Consider the following 23,981-nt stretch of genomic DNA (forward strand, 5'->3'; position numbering starts at 1 on the left):
AAACTAAAGAATATAGTGTGTCCTCTATCTAGTTGGTTCAAAAAGTTTTAGTTCAGGTATCACCAATTTTGCCAGCCTGTACAGCAATTCTCTCAAATATCCTCTAAAATTTTTGTGAAGTGTATTTTTATCTTCACATCAAATTATTTCAACATGCCGATGAAGTTGCTCGCAGACAACCTATAAATTGAATCATCATAACAAATACAGGACTTTTGCATACCTGATATACCGCACAATTTTTATCGTGAAAATGAAATCTGTAAAAGTTTCAAAATTCATTCGTTTTCACACAAGAAAACTTTCGCCGTCGTATTTCCTTTCGAACGAACATTATCGGAGCACAAAGAAATCGTTCATGCGGTTTCGAGCGGCAACTTCGGTGTTATTTCGTATGAAATTTAACTTTTCGAATAATTTGAGAGATATTCAAATTCTCTGAAGCGTTCAGGGAAATTGTCGCTGCCGCCTTAAACGTTTCAATTCAACGAAAAAACGGAGGAGAGAAATCTATCTGTCGTTTTACATCTGGCGAGTTCGTGGCTATTCACAGGACACTACGCTTTTCTATTTTCCCGTCGTTAAGTTTTTTTTTCCCAAACGGATGATGGATATTGGCTGCCGTATTTTGAATAGTATTCCGATGAAATGTTCGGATCACTTTTATTAAAAAGTGATCCGTAAATCGAACATGAACTTCATTTTACACTTTTTTTTACAATCTTCAAGAAAGACATTTTTTCTTAGAAATAGTTTAGTAAGTGTAATTACCAGTTTAGAATCCTTAAGGGGAAGTAATACCTCAAGAATCTCTATTCAAAATCGGCATTCACTAGCTCCTAATTTACGCCCTCAATTTTTTACGTGATGCCTTGATTTTTTTTTTTTAATTAAAGATAAAGGACGTCTTGATGTCACTCCGTCTCTTTTTTTCCAATATAGTTGTTTTTTTATGAGGAAAAAAACTTGCACTTTGGAGTCAATAAAACTTTTTTTCACAATCATTTTTCGATGGTTTTTCGACATATTTCGATAAAAATAACGACAGGGTAACTTCGGCGATTCAATTGTTTATATATTGCAAAGATTTTCATAGCGATATATGACAAAAATTACGCTGAAATTCAGGAAAAACTGTAAATTTTTCAATATTCCTAACATTACCTTTCACGTGGTAATTTCTACTTTTCAACTAACTCAGTACATAATTCAGGCTATTGCTCAAAGATGTGACACATCTTCGTAGTTGGGGGCATCCGTAAAGCAACCAATGTCGATCGTCTTGATCTTGAATCGTATGTACTACTTCCCCTTAATAATAATAATGTTTATTTACGAACTCTTACAAATATATATATATATATATTTTTGAATGTCAGCAATACATTTTTAGTTATCAAACAATATAGCAGATGTATGAGTTTTAGCAAAGGTTAGTGTGACGGGGTACCATACAATTCGGAGTATGATACAAGAGCTTAGGGAAAAACCTCAGTAAAAAAACCCTGTCTCCCCGTGAGTAGTGTAGTGATGACAAATTTGTTTACAGAATAAGCTTTTAATATTGAAGGGCTTCCTTTCCATTGACATAAAAAATTCTTCATCCTCCTTCCATTTCGAAATAATATCTGAAACAAAGAAACAGAGCAGAAAACGAGAAAAAAAGTGAATAATGAAGCCTTCATCCAAACTTATTCCAAGACTTGATGATGACTGAAGAAAAAAATAAATAATCATAGGTACATAACTTGTTTTTCAATTGCATTGGAAGGAATATCATCTCTGCGTCAAAAATCTTGGTGGAGGATCACCCTCGTTGTTAGAAATGCCTTCAGTACTCAAATTAATAATAGCCAAATCTTGCTTTTGACTGGGAGGGTCTTTCGACCAGGTCCAGTCTTCCAAGTGATGATTCTTCTATTCTTCAGTTCTTCGAGGAACGCTACAGCACCCTCATATTGGGGAATCATCTCCCATAGATATACCAGTGGTTATTCAGTAGAAAATGATGTAGTACAGTTTATTTTCAGTACACTCAGTTGAAGTTTTGCGAAATATTTTTTGAATAGTTGGTTCGGAAAAAAGTGACATTATTTTCCAAGCTGGAGCAAATGGCTTAGAATTGAAGATAACAGGTTACAGAAGCACTATTCGGGATAATATGGGAAAAATAAAATTTGAAAAAATTCAAAAATTGTAGCAACAGGAGTTCGAAAATCATTACAGGGTGGGCATTTTCTCGAACAATAAAAAATGCAATATAATTTGAAAAATACATGACTCAGATTTTTTGCAAATATTTTTCTGGTGACTACTATGACTCAACCTGTTACCCGATTCCGGCTCGACGTCGACTTCTGAAACGCCCTGTATAATGAGTAGGTATGTTTCATTTCACGTATTTTCAGATTTCAGACTATGAACAAAATATACACATTCATGTTACAAACTGAAAGTTATTCTTTTCGCATTCCAATCATCGGTTTTTTATTGAGAAGAATGGAGAAAAATATCAATGGTGAATTAGTCGGCAGCCAAAATAAAAGTTCATAAATTGGTTCTCTTCCGCCGAATCACTGAAATTCAGGGGGCATTGAAAGGGTAAATCGTTTTATGCAGGCAATTAATGATCCATGTAATTAAAGTTCAGGCGCGTTGACATTTTATAAATTGCACAAAAAATAACATGACCAGCTGTATTTTTTCAGAGATCTTTCGACCCTTTGTCGTCATGATCGATTTAATTTTAGTTCAGAGTCGGATTATTGTTGCAATTGAGCGTTGAGTTATAAATATCGTTATTGTTCGTTATACTGAAAACAAAAAGCCACGTTCGAAATTTGATTCAATTTATGAAATGGGGACAAGCATTGAGAGGAGTCTATTCTATAAAATATAACAGCTGAAATTAAAATAGGAACACCCATTAATTATTGTTGTATTTATAGAAATAATAACCATTCATTTATTTGTAGCAGATATCGATGAAGAATACGAATAGGAAAAGAAAATCCTACGTTTTCACTTACCATCTACAAAATATCTGAAGCTCATCAATATTATATGAATCAAATTATGTTGTTGTTAACCTTGTAACGGATTATCCCCGGATGTCTCAAGCGACAGCTATTCAAAGTTCAAATCGCAAATACATCCTGGTGGCGTCGAGTCGAAAACAAGGTTCTTTGATATCTAGGTTAGTAGCGATAACTATTGAAAGTCAACATCCGAGTTACAGGAATAAGAACTTATATCAGTCAGGTGAAAATTACAGGTGAAATTGGGAAACAGGCTACTATGCACACTGAAAAGTTTTTTTCATTACTATATACAGATAGTAATGAGAAGATGGTGATTTTACGACAGCCAGAACTGGGACATTCACTCAGCGGATAATGAAGTGGAAATCACTGGTCTGCAGGTCAGAGAACAAGGCATGGCGATGGAGCCAAAATTTTTCACCACTCTGGTTTCTGCTCCCAAATGGTTTGCACGCCAGCCAGGAATCGTACTCCTAGAAGTGGAAAAACCCGGACAGGACGGGGACAAAAAGCCAGAGCTGTTGAACACTTTGGCTTCTGCTCCCAACGGGTATACAGGCCAGCCAAAATTCGTTCTTCCAGCAGTGATAGAATTAGAATAGGAATAGATGTTGTCTTACCTCTAGACTCGATATACAGACGGTTGATCTAGTACTTGGCGTACACGTGGTTACCCCTAGAGTAAGCGACAAGGAGGACTATCTAAAAAAGCTCACTACCCTACAGGAAACAGATTCTCAGCGAAACTGTAGAAGTAGCCGAGCTACGTAATCTGAGCAAAAGAGAATACCAGCTGAAAGGCCAGCTTTAATCTAAAATGCCACTCGCATTGTTAACACCTTGAATTATCCAAAAATCGAATGACTACTCAATACAGAATTAATACTCGATACAAATTGACTGCCCAAAACAGAATGTGGAACCAGGGAGGAATATATTATTTTGTACCAACCTGTGGGGTGCGGAAATGGTATGTTCCTCATGTGCCAAAAAATTGTGAAATTCGCGTCGATGAAAATATCTTGATTTTGGCTTATCGGTATTGACCATAGATTAATAAAACAGGAGATAGAGCATCTCGACAAAAACGCGTTCACGAAATACTGCTATAAATATGAATTTGGATATCTTGGGTGGGGGAACTGGACAGGGGCGGATTCAGAACTAGTCACACTGCGAATATTTCAGGTAGTCAGCAATAATTTTATATCGAATGGAAATATGTTTCAATGCAAAGATTTCGAGTATTTTTCTTATGACAACTAATCAAAGGGATGTAGAACTAATATGTAATACCAAAACAACTTATGTAAAAAAGAATTTATTTTGAATACAATGTTACCATACAGATTTTTTGAAATTTTATTCACTAAGCATAAACTGAAAACCAAAAATTACTTTCATGAAAAAAATTCCTTTTAGAATGGTTAATTCTCAAATCAATAGAAGTGGAAGCAGCTGAAGTTTATGGAATTTGTATAATGAGAATCTAATAAAGTTTGTTCATCGAAGAAATCCTCAAGTCTTCCGTACAGATTTTGCGGAATGAAACAGTAATGTAATACTGTAAACATGAACCAATGATTGTGAAATAGGAAATTATTTCTTATTGTATACAGTAACTCATAAAAGAATCCCTCAATTCTAGATGAAGCATCAATATTTTTTTTTACGGGCAGTTTTAAATTGAATTAAGTTATATTGCATATAAACTAAAGAGCAGTGTTTTTCAGCAACTCAAATACCTAGTTCAACAACCTGCTTCCCCTTTCAAATTTTTATACCACCTCGAAAGTGCTTTTTGGTGTTGAAGTGCATAATAATCAAGAGTTATTTTACGAAACTGTAAGCTCTAACTCAATAATAATGTAACTTTTAAGCAAATTGTTCGAGGACATTGCCAAATTTATGTATTTTATGCATGCAGCTGTCTTCGAAGAAATTTTTTATTAGGTATTTGCCTCGGCTTTCCAAGCTTTCATCTTGAATTTTTCTTTCCAATGAATTGGGAACTGCTTGTAGTACTGACGACTCACTGGTAATCTTAAATCGGTTTTTTGACGTCAATTAGCTGTTTTTTAATTTCTGTTCTCCGCTTGTCTTCTGCAACAATTTTTCAACTGAAGTTTTACTTCGAAATATGAGGTATCCTGATAACAGACATTTTCATTTAATAAATCATAAAAATAATGGGAATATCTGAGCTCTAATTGAATGGTCATTATTGTAATCATAATTACAGTAGTAGCATAATTTTTACATTGAAATACATTTTAGAAATAAAGGAAACTTTTTGATTTCCACAAAAAGTTCCAAACATGACCTCAGCTCATTTTTATGGATCTTCATTCCTAAGACGAGTTCTATTTGCCATAACAGTTTATAAGGAATTTTGTATACCTCCCTGGGTAGGTATGTACCTCACTTGTTTTATCCTTGAACTTCAAGAAGCTTTCATTTCTGCAAATCCTGAACTGGCATTCGTGTTTCTTGATATTGTTCCCATTTTCCTTCAATTTTCCTCAAAAACTCCAGTACTGATAACAGGTTTGGCACAGTAGTGGCTATAATTACAACATTATTGAAGCAATTAAAACCTCGTTCTACTGTTCATCTCGAAACCAGGAAGAATGTTTATACAAAAAAGCATGATATAATAAGAAAAAGAGAATCTACTATAAATTTCAAGTTCAGAAGTATTCAGAAATCACTTGCAAAATTCCAAAGAAAGTGATAATCAGACAATAAAGCGAGTTAAATAAGTGGTAAACTACCTATCTTACCTCACTCGGGATGGCATCTGCTTTCAAATTTACGGTAAAAGTCGATTACTCTCATTATACTAAAGTCTGGAGTATAAATTACAAGAGAAGTGTAAATTGTTTTCAAGACCCAGTGCAACTCTCCACTGCCTTCGTCTGGTTTCATTTCTGGGAAATCTAAAATTGAAATCAATTATTTGATTGTATAAACTCAACATTTCAATCCCATCATTAGATGGGATTCAAACAAAATACGACCCTGGCGTCCCCTAACTCCCTCCCCTGATTTCATAAAGTCGTGAATTCAAACAAGAATAAAATATCAAAAACTTACCAGAATAAATAAATCGCTTTCCTCTTTCGTGTATAAATTGCACTTTTATTTCGAACACACGTTTTTACGGCACATCGCTGCTCATTTTCCAAAATATTACGACGTGAATGATTGAAATAATATTTTGACAATTACAAATACACACGCCGTCTTAGAAATTTTAGAAGCGATCTGGAGGGGAAAACAAGCGAAAATTCATTTCATTGGTGGTTATTGGGAGTGGGAATAATTTGAAAAATGAACAGTCTGGAAAATAGCTTATGATCCATCTATTTAATCTATGGTATTGACGAACCAAAATTCGATTATCTCCAAATTCAGAACGTTTTTCACAGTTCTACTTCGTTTTTCTGAACTGAAAAACAAATACAAACGATGTCTGCATCCTCAATTGGAATTAATATAAAACTTTTTAAAACCGAAAAATAAAAACACCTTACCGAATGAATCTAAAATGAACGTGGATTTTTAGTAAAAAAATCAAAGTTTATTATAACTTTCCTTGAAGTTTCGAACATTAATCTGAATGTATCTCGGGTGTGAACTGAGATTCAGATATCCACATACTGAGAGCTTTTTTTTCCGTGTGGAGCCAAAGAGTAACAAACTCGTTTCATTCGCCTAGAACCCTTTTATGGTATAGAAAAATATACCTACAAAAAAGAGTTTCAGGAGAAGGAAAAACTTGAAAGAGTATCATAATGGCGGAATCTTCCGATGATAGATTATTTATCAAAGTTCTTTGGGAATGTTAACACTGCAAGATCTAAGTATATGAATCTTAGCAAGAGAGTCGAAGTAATTTCCTTGGAGCAATCTCAGATACTGGAAATCCAGAAATGGACAGCAGGCTGTGGACTTTGAGCATATGTTTATAAATGAACTTTGAAATCTTGAAGTACCCACGTGAATGGAAAAATATGAATGAAATGAGAGAATACATTGAAGCTTAAAATAATACGAGATAAGTTCACAGTTTCCATTTCATGTTGAACTTTCAACGAATCAATAAAAATAACCAATTGTGGACAATGAACTCAATACAGAAAAAAATCAAATCAGAGCCGTCCCTGCTTGAAACTGACCAGAATATATAGCTCTAATAAATACTGAAGCAGCGTTAATGCCTTGCACACTTATAATGATTGCCCCATTAAATTCATTTTGAATGCGAAATGGCTTTGAACTTCAAAGATACTTCAAACTATATAGTGCTAAATTACTGGAATCTGTCAACTGGCAATGTTCAGATGTTTTATGACTTCCCGGGTTTTTTGCACCATTAGTAATTTCGGGACTCCACTTCCTCAAATTTCACCTAGTCGAAGCGAGACCTAGACTGAAGGAAATCGCAATTTGAAGTGAAAACTGAACTATTTGGTGAATGAGTGCGATTGTCACGTTTGGCTTTAGCTATGTGACGTTGGCTCATTCGAGTAAACGTTGCCCCATTATTCCATACGGCGCGGAGAGAGACAAAATTGGTCTCAACGGAAGTAAACTATTGAAAATCTAAAGGAACTAAAGAAAATGAAGAAATAACGTTTAGGGATGAAGGAAAGTTTTTCTTACTGCAGTTTTATACGTAATTTCCTAGTTTTCGGATTCCAGATTTACATATAGAAATTTTTTTTATATTTAAAGTAGTGAAACAAACATGAAACAAAATAAGCTTTCGATTATTCTTACAACTTCATAACAAAAGTGTAACTATCCAGTTATTGAACGTGTCGACGTAATTGAAAATTGGTAGGTATTTGACTCTAAAATAATATTTTCAAAGTTTTTGAAAAATTTGGCGATATCTGCCTAAGAGCTGCTGAGGATTTTCTCATATTTTGTAATTTACGATATATCATATATTATATGTAAATAGGCACATTTCGACCCTCATCCTTAATGATTCTTACCACTTATTCTTCATCGAATGTTTCAACCCCATCAATATAAATAACGTGCGTTCAAAAAAATTCGTCGTCAAGTAGGCTATGAAATTTTGAAGGCTGATGTTCGGTGGCTGAACGTATGTCTTTCCTTGAATTACTTCATCTTCCCAAAATGTATAATAAACAATGATGACATTAACCTATATATCGTAATTTTGTAAGGAAAGGCACTTTTTAGAAAAATTACTTGTAAATTTCACCCAACGTTCGAAAAGCATTCCTTTCATTGAGTAAGATGACAAGAATCCAAACAATCTGAGGCGGTTAGAAAAATTCTTCGTAAAAATTTTAACCGTCCACTATTTTCATACGTAAGGGATATGAATCTTGAATTGATCGTGGTATTATGTTTTTTTTGTAAGAAGGTTCTAGCTACTTCAGTCATATGAATAAATCACAGTAAGAATCTCAAAAATATGTTTATTAATTCTCTATAAAAATTGAATTGATTCAGTCATTACTGAAAATCCATGACTAAACTAAAAGAACTGAATAACATGAAAATAGCTATTAGACAATTTTTTAAAATTCAATTCAGCTATAAAGAGGCATGATGCTTTTTCCTTCATAACGTTCTGCTATTAAAGTTCCATAAAAGAAAGTAGCTCCACATTTTGCCTTTGACTGATGCATACTGAACTCCAATTTTTCTTGGCTGCTACAAGGTAAGGTAATCACAACCTTTTCAGTTTTCTGATAACATGTCAATCTTTATGGAAACAAATGGATATCTTTTTTTCAAAATCGGGTGGCATATGGCAACGGATACTCCAGCCACTTGAGATAAAACCTGAACAGAGGTTTGTCGAGCTTCTGTCATGATGTTTTTATTATTGCTGAACTCTGGAGTTTTCTTCTTTGGTCGACCACTTCCTTTTTTTGTTTGAACATACCTGTCAACACATCGCAAAACAGTACAATGGAAAAATTCATACTTAATAATCTACAGCATCATAGGCTTCTATGAAGTCGACGGAACAGAATATTTCCATTCTTTTTCAATTTTCTTTCCAATTTTGAAGTAGGATTCAATAGTAAAAGCCTTTCACACGTCCGTAAAAACCATCTTTATAATTTGCTGATAATTTTAATTCAACAACAATCCAAAATGCTAAAATGACAGTTCGCCTGGAAAATAGTATAGCACGAGCTAAGAATTACGTTTAGGCACGAAATATCGACGTTCAAAATTCCATAGCCTACTTGACGACGAATTTTTTTGAACGCACGTTATATTGATGGGGTTAGAATATTAGATTACTACAGATCTTCAAATGAAGAGCTCCAGTATTACCATATTTTGCTCGTAGGAAGACGAAGCGTCAATCGTTTATTCGTGTTTGGACAAGATTTCCTAGGGGCTTAATTTTTAATAATCTCCCTAGAAGTACTCACGAGCACTCAAGGCCCGGTTGCTCAATTCATGATTGAGCAGGGATTCAAGTTGATCCTAGATTAACCTGAGAGAATTGAGAGGAACTGTCAAATTAATCAATCAATAGGATCACCTTTAATGTCGACTCAATCCTGAAATGAGCATCCTGGGATTACTAAGCGCTAAGCACTGTTTTTAAAAAAAATTGAGGGTATAAAAAGACTTCCACAAGCTCAATGCTTTGGCACATCTCTGTCTGATATCAACTTGAATATGTTTCTTATACAGTGTCCGGCAGAAAGGACGGACGGTTTTGAAAAAATCATAAAATCAGTCGTCTCAAAAGAAAATTCATTGACGGATTTAGGTTCGCAATGAAATAGCATTTGTGTCAATTAAGTGTGGAAGATCATATCAGTCATATGTGGAAGTTCGAACCTGGTTTCTAGGTTTGGTGATCTGCATTGGCCCCCTCGGTGTCCAGATTTCCTCAACTTCCAAGAACTACTCCAGCAATGCATCGTCAAAAACGGCCATCACATGACTGATGTGATCTTCCGCACTTAATTGTCACAAATGCTAGTTCATTGCGAACTTGAATCTGTTAATTTGCTTTTGAGTGAAAATGACCGCTTTTATGATTTTTTAACCGTCCGTCTTTCCGACTGTCAGAACCTGTGACTAAATGCTCAAAATGTTTTCCATTTACTAATCAACTTATCTCAGTATATTTACGACAAAAACCTTCTTATGATTGAATTCATTATCAATCGTGTTTTGCAGTCTCATCGAGTGGTTTAAGTCTTGTTTGTCTGATAGATATCCTCGTGCTGATGAAGTAAAAATACCCATTGACCAAAAAAACCTGCTTTTATGAGATAAAGTAATGATAAGAATACTTTTTTGAAAGTTTTAGCTCAGAAAAATAATTTTTGACAGTTCATTTATTTTTGAATGATTGAGAGAAAGCTTGTAACTATTACACAGCCTCTACAGATGTCACTTATATGTGATAAATTATTAGTGAAAAATACTGCACACTTAGATGAACAAAGAGAGCGTTTTCTTCAAGATATGTTGACTTCGAACAACGTTCAGGGCCAATACAACAAAATTATGGGGGTACGACATTTAGAGCTCAGTAAAAAAAATACCTATAAACATTGAAAAAAAAGTGGAGAGGTTCACTGTACAATATTTTTTCGACCATTTTCCACAATAAGATGATCTTCAATAATGATGAAATTTTGATATGAAAATATTTCGTTCGATTAATGAATAAATGAAAATTTTTTAATCATTCTTTTACGATAGTATACCCTTAACATAGGTGAAAACTTTTATCAAGACAATATCAGATGTGTTTTGTTACCTACCTAATGAATAATTCCATAAGGTATTCTATTTATCCTGATCAGTTGAAATTTGCATTGTTAAACAGTTGCTCGAAGAAGGGGATCCACTCGACTTGAGAAACTATAGACCATTTCCAAGATTTTTGAATTAGTTATTATCACTAGACTAATAAGTTTCAGGAGAGAAAATACTTTATTCTCAAAATTTCTACATGGATATTTAAAGGGCAGATCTACCAACACTGCTATTTTTCAATTTGTGAATGCAGTTTTACATTGTTTGGAGAATAACAATTTGGCATTGGGTCTTTTTCGTGGTTTAAGCAAACCTTTTGATTGTGATTGTGTTAATCATGCGCTATTCTTTCGGAGGTTGGATAAATGTGGAATAAGTTTTTTTTTGTCAAATAGGAAGTAGCAGGTTATTCTCAATGGTTTGAGTGATGATGTAAAATCAGATATTCGAAATGTGGAAATGGGAGATGGTCAGGATACTATGTGGTCCAATTTAATTTCCAGTTTAAATTAACGATCTACCAGAGGCAATAGATGAGTACCTAAGTGCAAATTATGTTGATGACACGAACATTTTAATTGAGGGGGATGATTCAAAGGAGATTATTTACAGGTAGATAGATAGATAGATAGAATAGTTTATTGTGACATAAACATGAATCGCAGAGGCTGAAGCCTGTACGCGATATACAATTACTTAACATATAAACATTATTACAGTAGCCACATTTAAAATAAAATCTTATTCCGAATCAAAACCGAACCAACGAAGAAATCAAACGAACTATATCAAAAATGAAGTGTCGATAACTCAGTAATAACTGTGTGGTGTTGTACCAACACCTCCTAGAAGAGAAGGCCAGAGCGCTCTGTTGAGAAAAGCTGTGACGTCACCACTCGAAGTGCACTCTATTGAAAGCGTGTCTGGTGCGTCGGCGCGGTGCGTCGGCGCGTGCCTGCTTGTTTATGTTTGTCATTCAACCTGTTGCTAAACCAGCGTGATAGCGTGAATAATTCTTATTGTATTTTAGTGCTTTTGTGATACATATTTGTTAGTACTTTTCAGTACTCAGTGAGAAAAAAATGCCCAATATGTGTTGTGTTCCGGGGTGTAGGGGAAATTATCGAAACGGGCCGAAAGTGCACGTTTTTAAGTTCCCAACGGATACGTGTTTACTTAAAAAGTGGATTTCCGCCATTCCTAGGCAAAATTTTGAACCATCCGTTTTCAGCAGAGTTTGTGAGAAACATTTTGGAGACGATAATTTCATCAAATCCACTTCAGCCAAGGATTCTAGAACTGGCCATACAGTAACAGTACCTCTGAAAATCCCTAGGTTAAGAAGAGATGCTGTTCCTACTCTGTTTCCAAACTGTCCTAAGTATTTATCGAAAGATATCAAGGTAAGGGTAAGTCGTGACGAAAAATTAGAACATTTTGAACAAGAAAATTTCGAAAAAGCTATAGCGGAAAGTAGAAAAGAATGGGAAATTAATAAGAAGTTGCATTCATATGAAGATTTTAAAACGTTCCTCAATGTTTTGAATAATTTCAAGCTGCCTAATTTATGGAATAAAATAGTTGATGAAGAAAAAGTTCTGTTATTTAGACTGAAATATTCACCAGGGCCTGTTATTACATATTCTGTTTTAGTTGATTCAAATTTGAAAGTACAAACGTTTTTATTAGGGGAGGAGATTAAAGTTTTTCTATATAATGATGAATCTAAAGTAACTCCCTTTAAATCAAATGATATTAATGAATTAGATATTTTACTAAGCCGAATAGATCAAGATATATCATCCGAGAGTACAGAGAACTCGACAGAGAATCAGAAAGATGGTATTCTGAAGCATACGTCGAATTTAATTGAATCTTTTATATCTCATAGATCATCAGTGGATTCGGAAGATGATTCGTATTTGAAGTCTTTGAATTTTGTTTCGGAACAACTGAAATTGCATACAATTTCCAAGGAACGGTATAGGTATTCGAAAAGTACAATGATTTTAGCTTCTGTACTGGTCACTATAAGTCCACATGCTTATAAATTTTTGAGAAATTTTGGAGTTCTCATATTACCCCATGTTAATACTATAAAATCTGTTTGCAGTACACTGTCAACTGATCCAACACCTGAAGAAAAAAAAGTTACCCTAACTTACGCGAAAAAAGTGTTTAAATTATTGGAGGACCATGAACGTTTCGTTCTTTTATTGATGGATGAAATTCACATCAAACCGTATTTGGATTATAAAGCCGGAAATATAGTTGGAACTGCATTCAATAATATTAATTTAGCTAATTCTGCCTTCGTGTTCATGATAACTAGCATAACATCGAGCTTCAAAGAAGTTGTTCATATTTGTCCAACATCTAAAGTAGATCACATTATGATTTTCGAATTGATAAGGTCTATTATAATTAAACTAGAAGAAATCGGTTATAGAGTTTTTTGTGTTATCAGTGATAATAATGCAGTCAACAGTAGAGCTATGAGTAACTTCGCGGATAACAAACAGCTCTCTATAGTATATTGCCATCCTTCTGATAAAACAAGACCTCTTTTTTATCTTTTTGATTCGGTACACTTGCTAAAATGCATTAGGAATAATTGGTTGAATTCTAAACCGGAAATGAAATTGTTTTACCCGGATTTCAAAACAGGCGTTGAAAAAATTGCTTCGTTCGAATGTTTGAGGAAGCTCCACCAGTTAGAGAATAATAAATTATTGAAATTTGGTTACTCTTTAAACCTAAAATCACTTTTTCCCTCGAATATAGAAAGACAAAATGTTTCATTGGCTTTAAAAATTTTCAATTCTTTCGTTGTAGAAGCCTTGTTATCAATTGGGTCTAAAATTGATCACGCAAAAGATACCGCCGATTTCCTTGACATTTTCATTAAGTGGTGGAAGATTGTCAACGTTAAAACTCCTTTCAAAGGAAAACGTTTGAATGACATCTATCAAGAGCCAGTTTTCGGTAATAATTTTCAGGCGGATCCTAAATTTATATTTTTAAATGAAATGATAAATTGGTTGGACCTTTGGAAAAACGGTAATTTTCGAACAAAATTAACAGCACAGACACATACTGCTCTTAGCCATACATTATATGGAATGACGGAAATATTGAAATACTGCTTTACTGAACTGAAAATGAAATACGTTCTATTGGGAAAATTTCAAACTGATGAATTGGAAAACAGATTCGGTAAATATCGCCAACTCGCCGGAGGACAATACCATATTTCCATACGACAATTATATGAGGTAGAAAAAAGGCTTAGGGTTCAATCACTTCTCACTTTAAAGTCACAGGCATTTGGAAATATTGATATAAAAACATTTCATGATGATATTGATTTCCTTGACGAGAACCAAGATTTCACTGAATTCAACCCAAATGTCATTGTCGAAAACAGCGATATAGATAATGTTAGGGATGACATGCCTGTGATAACTTATCTAGCCGGGTATTGCTGTTATATTGTTCTCAGAAAACTTCAATGTGACAGATGTAAGGGAATATTGATTATCGATGATGAACTTATTGTTGAAGATAATTATCATCTCATAACAAATTTAAGCAGAGGACGATTGCTTTATCCCCAAGATATCGTGGTGCAAATAGTTTTATATTCATATATAATTTTCAATAAAATAATTCATGAATATGAGGAAACATTCCTTAAAATTCATAATAAGCGAGCATGTGTCATTCAATTCATTTCGAAATATATAAGTCAATATGAAATTTTACCTGAAAACCAATATTGTGAAACTCATTCCGCTGAAATAATTGTCAATATAATTATAAAATGCACTACAAATACGCTTTTGAAAAATTACTGCGGAAAGACTAATGACCGTCATGTTAAAATTTCCAATAAGAGAAAATTGAAAACCTTAGAAAATAAATGATCCGTCAGATAATTTAAATTCTACTTCAAGAATGGGATGCAATGAAAGGCCCAGATGATGACTGGCATCCTCATAAAACCGAAAACCATAATAAAGTCACGTTTTCATTCAGTTATAATGTGAAACAATCGAGAAATCTGCACCGATCACACAAGCTCCGTTGAGTGAGATGCACTCCTGATGCTTACGTCACGCGGAAGCCCTGAGGCCTTCTCTTCTAGGAGGTGTTGGTTGTACCCATGTTTTTGTTGAAGTGTAGTATAGTATTACCAATGCATCAACCAGAGTCCAATCCGAGGTAGGTAGGAATTCCTGAGTATGAGGGTTGATTTATTATTATAAATTAATCATCGATATGAAATATTTTCTTCCTTTTTCAGAAATCCATCCTTTCATCATATTTATTTGTTTCTTAATTGGTCTTATGTATTTCAGGTTCTTCGGGATCATGCAATATATGCGTGGAGCTAGGTATGTGAAGCATCTTTGTCCAATACGCTTTTCAGCTCTAGGAATCACGTGGATTATCTTACCCCTAGTTTCATACCTACATTCGGTTTGTCTTAAAGTGAGGTGAATTTTCCTAGAACAGATGGCCGTTAATATCTGGGATACAAACAACTGGTGAGGATTCATTGCCCGTGATAAGACGTATAATTCGTCCGATGGAAACAAATGGGGCTTTCCATAGATTACACGGAGCAACCATTTCTGGATCACTTCTACTCTTTTCATGTGGCATGTGCAGGAATGGTTTGATAATTGGTAATAAATTAGGACAAAACCAATCTAGTACTCTTTCCAACTGACAGTGAATCAATCGGAATTTCATAGTCCCTCATCAAAAGCAACATTTGTATTGACCCGTGGAATTTGAATGACTTTTTTCTAATCGTGTCAAGATTCACTTAATCAACATTTATCACAAGTTAATGAGGGATCTCAGAATCGTATTGCTAGCTTTGAATATTGAGAACTAGGGGATGAATCGTTGTCATATTAAACCACTTGATAGAATTTGAACTTTTGAAGTAAATAAGGATTTGAATGCGAAACCTTTTCTAGTAATACATATAATATAAGTTGCTTCATCCATGCGGAGTAGTTATGCCAGTCCCTAGGTTTTAACTCGAGGTATTTAATGAAACGAAGATGTGTAAATTAATTTCAAGTGGCAAACCATTCCATCTGCCTCTGCGAAAATGAAGGCATAGGAGTCCATAATTTTAGCCTGCCATGAGTTTCGTAGACCGAGGGTCAGATTAAATCCTGGACAACTGACCTCTGGTATGCCAAACGCACAACTCTTTAACAAGGCAATGAGATCTGAACTTGATAACTAGGACGATAAAAATCGACCATGAGAAGATGCAATGGACTTAAAAGGATGCCCGCTTGAAGGCGCTTCTGTAGCGAAATAGAGCGTGCACCTGCTTTTTAGCTTTCTTCTTCTTCACAAAAATACAAACTGCAATGGCAGCTAAGTTCACAAGTTCCTCGTTCATATTGTTGATCAAGATCAAATCTCGGGGAAGAAGAATATTTATACGGCACTTATACGAGTAAACGGCTTGGGCTCGACGGAATCGATGGCTTGATCATGTATGTCCCTCCATTTTGGACTTGTGCTAACTGGGCTCCACCGTGAATAGCCAGCTATACGGGTTCAATTTTTACTACATTTTTTGTTGGTGGAAAAAAGACGGACAACTTTAGTGATATTTCCTCTAACTGCCATCATTCCTTATCAGATATTGGGACGATAAAATCGCATAACCGTGAAGCCGCTATATCCAGCACCGTAAAACCAACAAAATTTTATTAGATCTAGGCCACGAGACGGTCTCAATAATATGCTGCTTGGAAAATGTTGTCGAGAAACGGTAGATTCTGTATCTGGAATTGACGTCCTAATGTAGATTCAAAAAACGAGGTAAACGGCGATACAATGCAATACATCCGCCGATATTCGCAGGTGAATCCCTTCGCGAATTGAACGTACACCGTGAAGAAATCAATATTTTCTCATTTCAGTTGCAATCCCTATAAAATGAGATTCATCGTCGTACCACACACAACTGCAGTATCATAACAATGAATCCGTATCTCCATGCAGACTATTGTTGGAATCTTATTTAGAATCCCGGCTTGTACGTTTCCCGAAACAAATCCTCTCATCCCGACATAAATCAAAGCCATTCATAAATTTATATTACGTCTGAGCACTCTATCTGATCCTTTAAATCCTAATTATTCCAAGGCTCTGGAAGAAAAACAGACGTAATAATTGGATTGATCAGAGATTCTGTTCATGGTATTCTTATATCCGCATGAGAATAATGCAGTACCGTAGAAGCCAGTGTCGTGGAAAAAGGAGCAGATCAATAGGGGTCGAATTCGCGTTTTGCGATATTTGCTCTGAATAATGAAAATCTTGGTCTATTTTTATTTCATCGGGATTCGCACGGAATCCTTATGATATCCTGGAATGCTGGCGTATAGTCAGATATTGGAATCATTGACAAACGTGAATTTTGCTAGATATTGCGAGCAATAGCTGAAAATGCAATATCTGATCAGGGAATTCTTTCACCTGGATGTAGGTATTTTTAGAAAAATATTTGGCAGACAAAGGTGTGAATAACTCTGCCTTGATTTCGCGAAATGAATAATATATCATTCCCGATTTCACAAGTCGAATTGGATTAACAGATTTTGTCTGAATGATTTTCGATAAACTCTCATTCTCATCCTAGAAGACGAACAATATTATCGAAATTCTTGATCGATGATCTTTCAAATCCACCCCGAGATATTTACATCCTATATACATTGGAAAACAATAATTACACGGTACATATTTTGGCCTAACATCACATACACGTTTCTGAAATAGTCCAGTCATGTTAATAAAAAATAGGAGTCAACCACGAAATGGGCGATAATGAGCTGGAATCTCGTACACACCTTTATTTTGGCGTTCTGAAAGTTGTCTCGAGGTTCTACTAAAATCTCGCGCCTGCGTGGTCAAAGGTCGAGAAAAAAATTTCAAAAAAGATTCAGGAAAACGAAGATGATGGCCCCGAGACTGACATGTTCGAACACCAATATGATGATAACGATGAAGAAGATGATAGTTTTGAAAAAAATTTGATCTGTACATCATTGAATATCTCTAAATTTTGACTCGATGTTGTTTGTGAAAATTATACAGCTGCTGAATAAAGATAATATTCACTTGTTTCATTTATAATTAAGATCAACTTTGAATAAACTAGTATGAAATTAAGCATAATTAGAGGTACCTATATGAAATATATGTGTAAGATACAATATTTTTGCTAATAAATAAAACAAACTTTTCATTGTTCATTATTCACTAACTAAATACAAGGTATTAGTCAGAGATTAAGAGATTAACAGTTGACCTTACATTACAGTTTGTATTCTAGAGGGCTGTGGGCTTTCCGCCCTCTATCTGAAAAAATATTCACCTATGACTACTTGAAACTTCCAACTGAGCATAAAACATGATCACAGGAAGAAAACTTGAGAGATCTCTCAGAGACGCATATTTCGGGCTTCATACAGAAGAACAAAATGAAGGGTGAGTGACAACGACATGCACCTCGTGAGGATTGGTTTATACAGTCCTGTAGCACTTTGTCTTTAAAGCCTTATCAGTAATGAAAATGTATTATTTTTCCTATCAATAATACGATTCATTTCGATAAGTAAAAAAAAAGGACAAACGGAGGAAACTGAAATGATTCAGATTTGAAAATATATTGATTAGAACTCTAGTCATCTGCTAAATGGGTAACCACTCAACACATGGCCTAAATATAGAACCAAAAAGACGAAGAACAATGCTTGCGTTTAATTTCTAGAAGTTATCGTATAGTTTGGGAAACGATTCAATTCAGTTTTAATTAATTCCATACATTTGCAAGACTTAATGCGTTCATTTGCTACGATGCAACCACAGTATAAATTGCAAAACCGGCCAACTCCTCAATTTTCGGAGAAAATTTCTGTTTATTTACTAAGTCCTTTACTAACATTTCCACCCATTGGCAATGAGAAACCATAACAAAACCGGTCAACTCCGTGCGTTTTGGGGGTTAGAATACTCCAATGTGCTGCAAAAGCGGCCACATCCACTCGTCAGTGTTTTTCAAAACCGGTCATCTCCAAATTCAACAGGTAGCCAGAAAGTCGGTGGAGAAGAGCAAAAGAAATATTATGAGCAGTAGGCTTGATGCCGTAGCTACAGGTACTGTAATAAAGCCCCTGAAACTTCGTGATGTCAAAAAATTACTGACGAAACATTATGGACCAGATTGGGACAAAGACGACAGATTAATTTTTTACAGAAACATTTTGGCTGACTTGGGTAACGAGGAAGTCTACGAGGAAAGAGATGACGAATCCTTGGAGAATAATGACGTCATCATGTGCGAGCCTGAAGATGACGATTTAGCCCCTCGAGTGTAAAGTTTCGTTCCAACTATGTTATATACATAATTATATATTTTTTTTATAAGTTTACCCAACCTAAAATGAAGTTCAGTTACACAGAAACATTGTGAATGATTTTTCTTGGCTAAAACCCCGCTATTTGATGTCAATTTTATAGATATTTTAAGCTTTACTTTGTTGCAAAACCGGCCAACTCCAAAGTGGGTTGCAAAACCAGCCAAATCCTAACTATAATTTTGAATTTCCCCCTCCCAGCACCTTCCCCCAGATTCTCTTATGGTGCTCTAAAACCTACTATCCTAGTGACACATTAATAACAAGAGATTTGGATCCTATCTCCAATTCCCTAGTTTTGACGAAAAACCGTCTCTCCTGAAAAATTTTCTGTTATGGAGATGACCGGTTTTGCAATCAGACGACACAAATATAAATCCATGTATAAACATATCTTTTTCATTGAAATCATCCGTAGGTTCACATCTAAATATTCACCTCTAAATTAAAATTCATGTAGATGTAGTCGAGAGGCAGTGTGTGGAGAAATATGAAGAACAATATTCGAAATCATTAGTTGAAATAAAATTTAAACTAAGTGAGTTTTGTGTCCTCCACGGTTTAACAGGGGGTATTGTTTGTGGGAATAAGGACAAATACTTAAGAACTTTCAAAATATATTTGGCGACGTTTCGCAGATTTTCATCTGCTTCATCAGGCCTCTATAAATTTAAGCTCTAATGGAACACTTTGAACAACATTGAATGCTAACATCAGTCATTAAAATAAGTCATTAAAATATCTTAAAATACCACATATCATTCTCAGAACCGTCAGAAAGGGAATGTTCTAGAACAAGTCATAGAGCACCATATTTTAATGACTTATTTTAATGACTGATGTTAGCATTCAATGTTGTTCAAAGTGTTCCATTAGAGCTTAAATTTATAGAGGCCTGATGAAGCAGATGAAAATCTGCGAAACGTCGCCAAATATATTTTGAAAGTTCTTAAGTATTTGTCCTTATTCCCACAAACAATACCCCCTGATAAAATTTAAAATGGAACACATTTTTGTTAACCACGCAATAACACAGGTTTATGCATTTTGATCATAGAAGAATGCCTTCATTGTGGTAGGTACTCTTGGGAATTAGGCATATGAGGAACAAGCAGCGTTTTGTTTGAGTTATGGTTATTTCAAAAGCCAAATCTGAAATTATACTTACTATCTGAAACATATAGCACAATTCCGAGAATGTTAAGCTTTGTTTATTGTATTCCTACCAACTGTAAAATTTCCACCAGACATATTTGTTCTCTCTGTTTCAACTACACTTGCACCGAAGAAAAATTGTTGAATATTCAAAATAAAGCGAGAACAATTTCAAGGATTTCATGAGCAAATACATCAAATAGATGAAAGTCTTTTGTGAGAAATTCTCAATTATAACTCTTTTAGTTGGGAAGCATTCTCATCTCTCAATTTCAATAAATATACCAAAAAATTGGATTCTAAAGAAATTTGCACAGTGTTTCAGAATAACCTGCTAATGCTGACGTATGAGTCTGTGAGATTATGAAAACGATAAAATCAAATCAACCTGATACTCTACTGTTGTAGATTTAAGTGTTGATAAGGGAAGGAATTGGTGCTGAGGGAAAAAGAAAATAATTGTTTTTTTAATCACTATTAACATAATATAAATTCTGTAATCAAAAGAATGGAAAAGTTACAGTTTTGTCATAACAAAGTTACCGAATATTTCATCTATTTATAGTAATTTATGGAACTAACAAATTTAGAAAAAAAAATACACACACAATACAAAAATAGAAAAGTAGTGTACGTGTGTAATGTGAAATTACCATAACTAGACTCGTATGTTATATAAGTGCACCATTGCTCACTTTAATCTTTGACGCTTGGATCGCGACTTCATGAAGACGTCTTCTGGCTGTGAAGACGTTGACTTGCCATTTTGCAAGTGCTGAGAATACCGAAAGAGTTGAAAAAAGGTATTTTAAGTGGTCCACAACTATTGGGACAACCCGGACAGTTCTAGAGGCAAAGTACAGTGAGAAGACACGTGATAACACTTTTTGATCACTCTCTGCAACACTACAACCCCGGGCGGGTCTTGGCTGACTTCACTACCTGCCTCCATCTTTCGCGCTCCATCACAATTTCTTCGGCGCAATCAATATTTGAAGTTTTAAGGTCTGCTGCCAGATTATGTATCTAACGCGATCTAGGCTTTCCCAGCCTAGATCTACTTGTGTGACGCTGTCTTTCTTTGGACCGTACATGGCTTGTGAAAGTCTTCCTTCTGCAACACTGAAATTTGCCTTGGCATAATGAAAATTCGATTTTAATTGCATAAAATCATTTGGTCGTATTGGAAATTGAATTGAGATTGAAGAGAAAATATCCTATGTGCTTTTCTGACACATATGGAGCTGATTACTCTTGACAAGAACTTTTCATAATCATCAAAAGCTTATAAAGAGTGATAACAAATATTTCAACACATTTCACATGGATCTTTTAAACAGAGTTGTATTCAGTATTCAGCCAAAGTACACAATTCTTCGTATTTCACAGATACTTTTCAATTATCAAATAACTAGAAAACGGCGCATTATACGAGGAAAAATGAAGAATACTTTTATTTGACAAAATGTTCAAATATTCATTAGATAACGTCCAACTTAGTTTAAAGAGTTGGGTTTTGAATTGTTGGTGTTACTATGGTAATGGCCATAATGAGAAAACTGGTAGAGGTGGGTGATATCTTGTGTTCGAAAAAGATTCATCAAATAAATGTAAAGCCATATTCCGAAATTCACTTCATTCGATAAATCCATTTGAGGGAGAGAACTAAAAATAACATTTTTATTTATGGTTTTTCAACAGCTTTACCTATCTTTTGAACCAAGCTGATTCAGAAAAAATGGTATAGGAAAAAAGGAGGATTCCTTTTGATCTGAAGCATCTACTGTATTTGTACGAGTCGAAGACTCGCCCTGTATAATTGTAAAAAAAATATAATATGATACTGGAAAAACAGCAATATCCTTTACTGTTAACGAGCATTTTACGAAGAAGTACAAATCAAGTACAATCACGAACTGGATAAAACTTCATCATCGATATGTTCCCATTGAATTCAATCTTACCGATCGGAACTACATACACACGTCCTAATGTAATGGATCCATATCGATGACATCCCGATGTCGAAACGACCTCTCTCTCCGATTAAAGCACCGAACAAATTGATTAAAAGCCATTAAAAATCAAACGGGCGAATTGTCATTGGCTAACAGGCCGGATATGGCATAGCGGAAGATCGAAAGGGCGTTCTACAAACCGGAGCAATTTGGTGAAAGACAAGCATTGACAGCGGTTGACCCGTTCCAGACTGGACCGCATTACGACGACAAGACGGTCATGAATACTGATGCGGTCCGAGGTCTACACTATTCACCATATCGACGAAAGCCACATTTCTCTTCTAGTCGATGGTCGGAATTGGGATACCTTGACGAATTGTGCACTTAATCAAATGAAATACCAGGAAATGTATAATGTTGGAAAGGTTCTCGTCTACTTCGACGTGACTTACGACGTTTGGAATACCGGAGGAGTTGAAAGGGTAAGGACATCGAACGATTCTTTTTATTTGGGAAACGATTTCTTTCTGCGAAAGGTAAAGGTTGAAATAGGACAAGATGACCGTTTTGAATGAACCAGAAGAGATTCAACAACTGGGTACAAGAACATGACGATATAGGTTGGTGCTTTTGGAGATAAGACTCTTTTAACAGGAGGTAGACCTTCTTTCCCTGAAAACTAACTGAATAAAATGTTGAATCATTTTATCCTGATAAATTGATCAACCTGTTTTTAATAATGAAGAATCAGTGGCAGCTCAGGATATCGTTATTTTGCCATCATATTGTGACTTGGAGAGTGCTTCATAGAAAATGGAATAATTGAGTACGATGAATTCTACCCCTTTCAAAATATTGAAGACAAGATCGAAAAGTCTTGATAATTAAATTGGCCTGAATCATTCACACAAACTCTTCCCAATAAACACATATTATACACGTGTATTTTGAAAATGTGGTATTGGACGCCGAATAGTCTCGTTGAATTTCGTGAAGTAATTTTCGCAACCTGAATTCAACCACACGTTGATTCTACCTATAATTAACGTTTATGATTGAATTCGTTATTACCATGAGAAGTATTACATTATCGCTTAATGCGAAACTATTCAACAAACCGTCACTTTAGCCACCAATATAAAACGTGTCTGCCCAACGTTTGATCAATAGGATATAAGTAACGTTTTTCAATAGATGAAATTCAAGGTTCAACCAAAACTAAACATATCGATTTTACGGCTTTGAAATGAAAATGTGGACAATCGCTCGAACTCCTCAAATTCTGATTTGAAGGTAAAAAGTTTTTCGCTCTTTGCATCTCCGTATATGCGATATCTCATGTAGAAGACCTTATCGAGTACTATCTTGTCCTGAAATTTCGCTTCAAAATTTCCATCGATAACGAAATGACAGGTTAAATAGTGTAAGAGTACTACTCGTGTGCTTAATTTATTGAATGCTGAAAATAGGCACCATTCACAAGTAATATAAGTTTTGCTGAAAACGTTAACATACATTACACAAGTTTTCTGGTGTAATTTGACGGCATTCATTAATGATCCGAGTTCGCAAAT

General features: G+C 34.9%; 2 protein-coding genes and 1 long non-coding RNA gene across 3 annotated transcripts in view; 1 reads left to right on the forward strand and 2 right to left on the reverse strand.

The window, feature by feature from the left end:
* The window catches only part of LOC123306806, a 634,033-nt gene that overhangs the window by 256,087 nt on the left and 353,965 nt on the right, over positions 1-23,981 (reverse strand). The gene's annotated exons all lie outside the window — the stretch shown is intronic.
* LOC123322998 lies at positions 5,057-5,521 on the reverse strand. The gene is made up of 2 exons (XR_006539237.1): positions 5,462-5,521; positions 5,057-5,144 (listed from the first exon to the last, which is right to left on the reverse strand). It is a non-coding gene; the product is annotated as an uncharacterized LOC123322998 (long non-coding RNA).
* Positions 11,831-14,967, forward strand: LOC123322997 (THAP domain-containing protein 1-like). The gene is made up of 2 exons (XM_044911162.1): positions 11,831-12,232; positions 14,868-14,967. The coding sequence occupies exons 1-2, from the start codon at positions 11,912-11,914 to the stop codon at positions 14,871-14,873; spliced, it is 327 nt and encodes a 108-aa protein (XP_044767097.1). The 5' UTR covers positions 11,831-11,911; the 3' UTR covers positions 14,874-14,967.

This window comes from Coccinella septempunctata, chromosome 1, assembly GCF_907165205.1.
Source record: "Coccinella septempunctata chromosome 1, icCocSept1.1, whole genome shotgun sequence".
Taxonomy (NCBI): Eukaryota; Metazoa; Arthropoda; class Insecta; order Coleoptera; family Coccinellidae; genus Coccinella; species Coccinella septempunctata.

Excerpts from the sequence above, each read along its gene's own strand:
- LOC123322997 (XM_044911162.1), top strand. The coding sequence starts at position 11,912 with ATGCCCAATATGTGTTGTGTTCCGGGGTGTAGGGGAAATTATCGAAAC.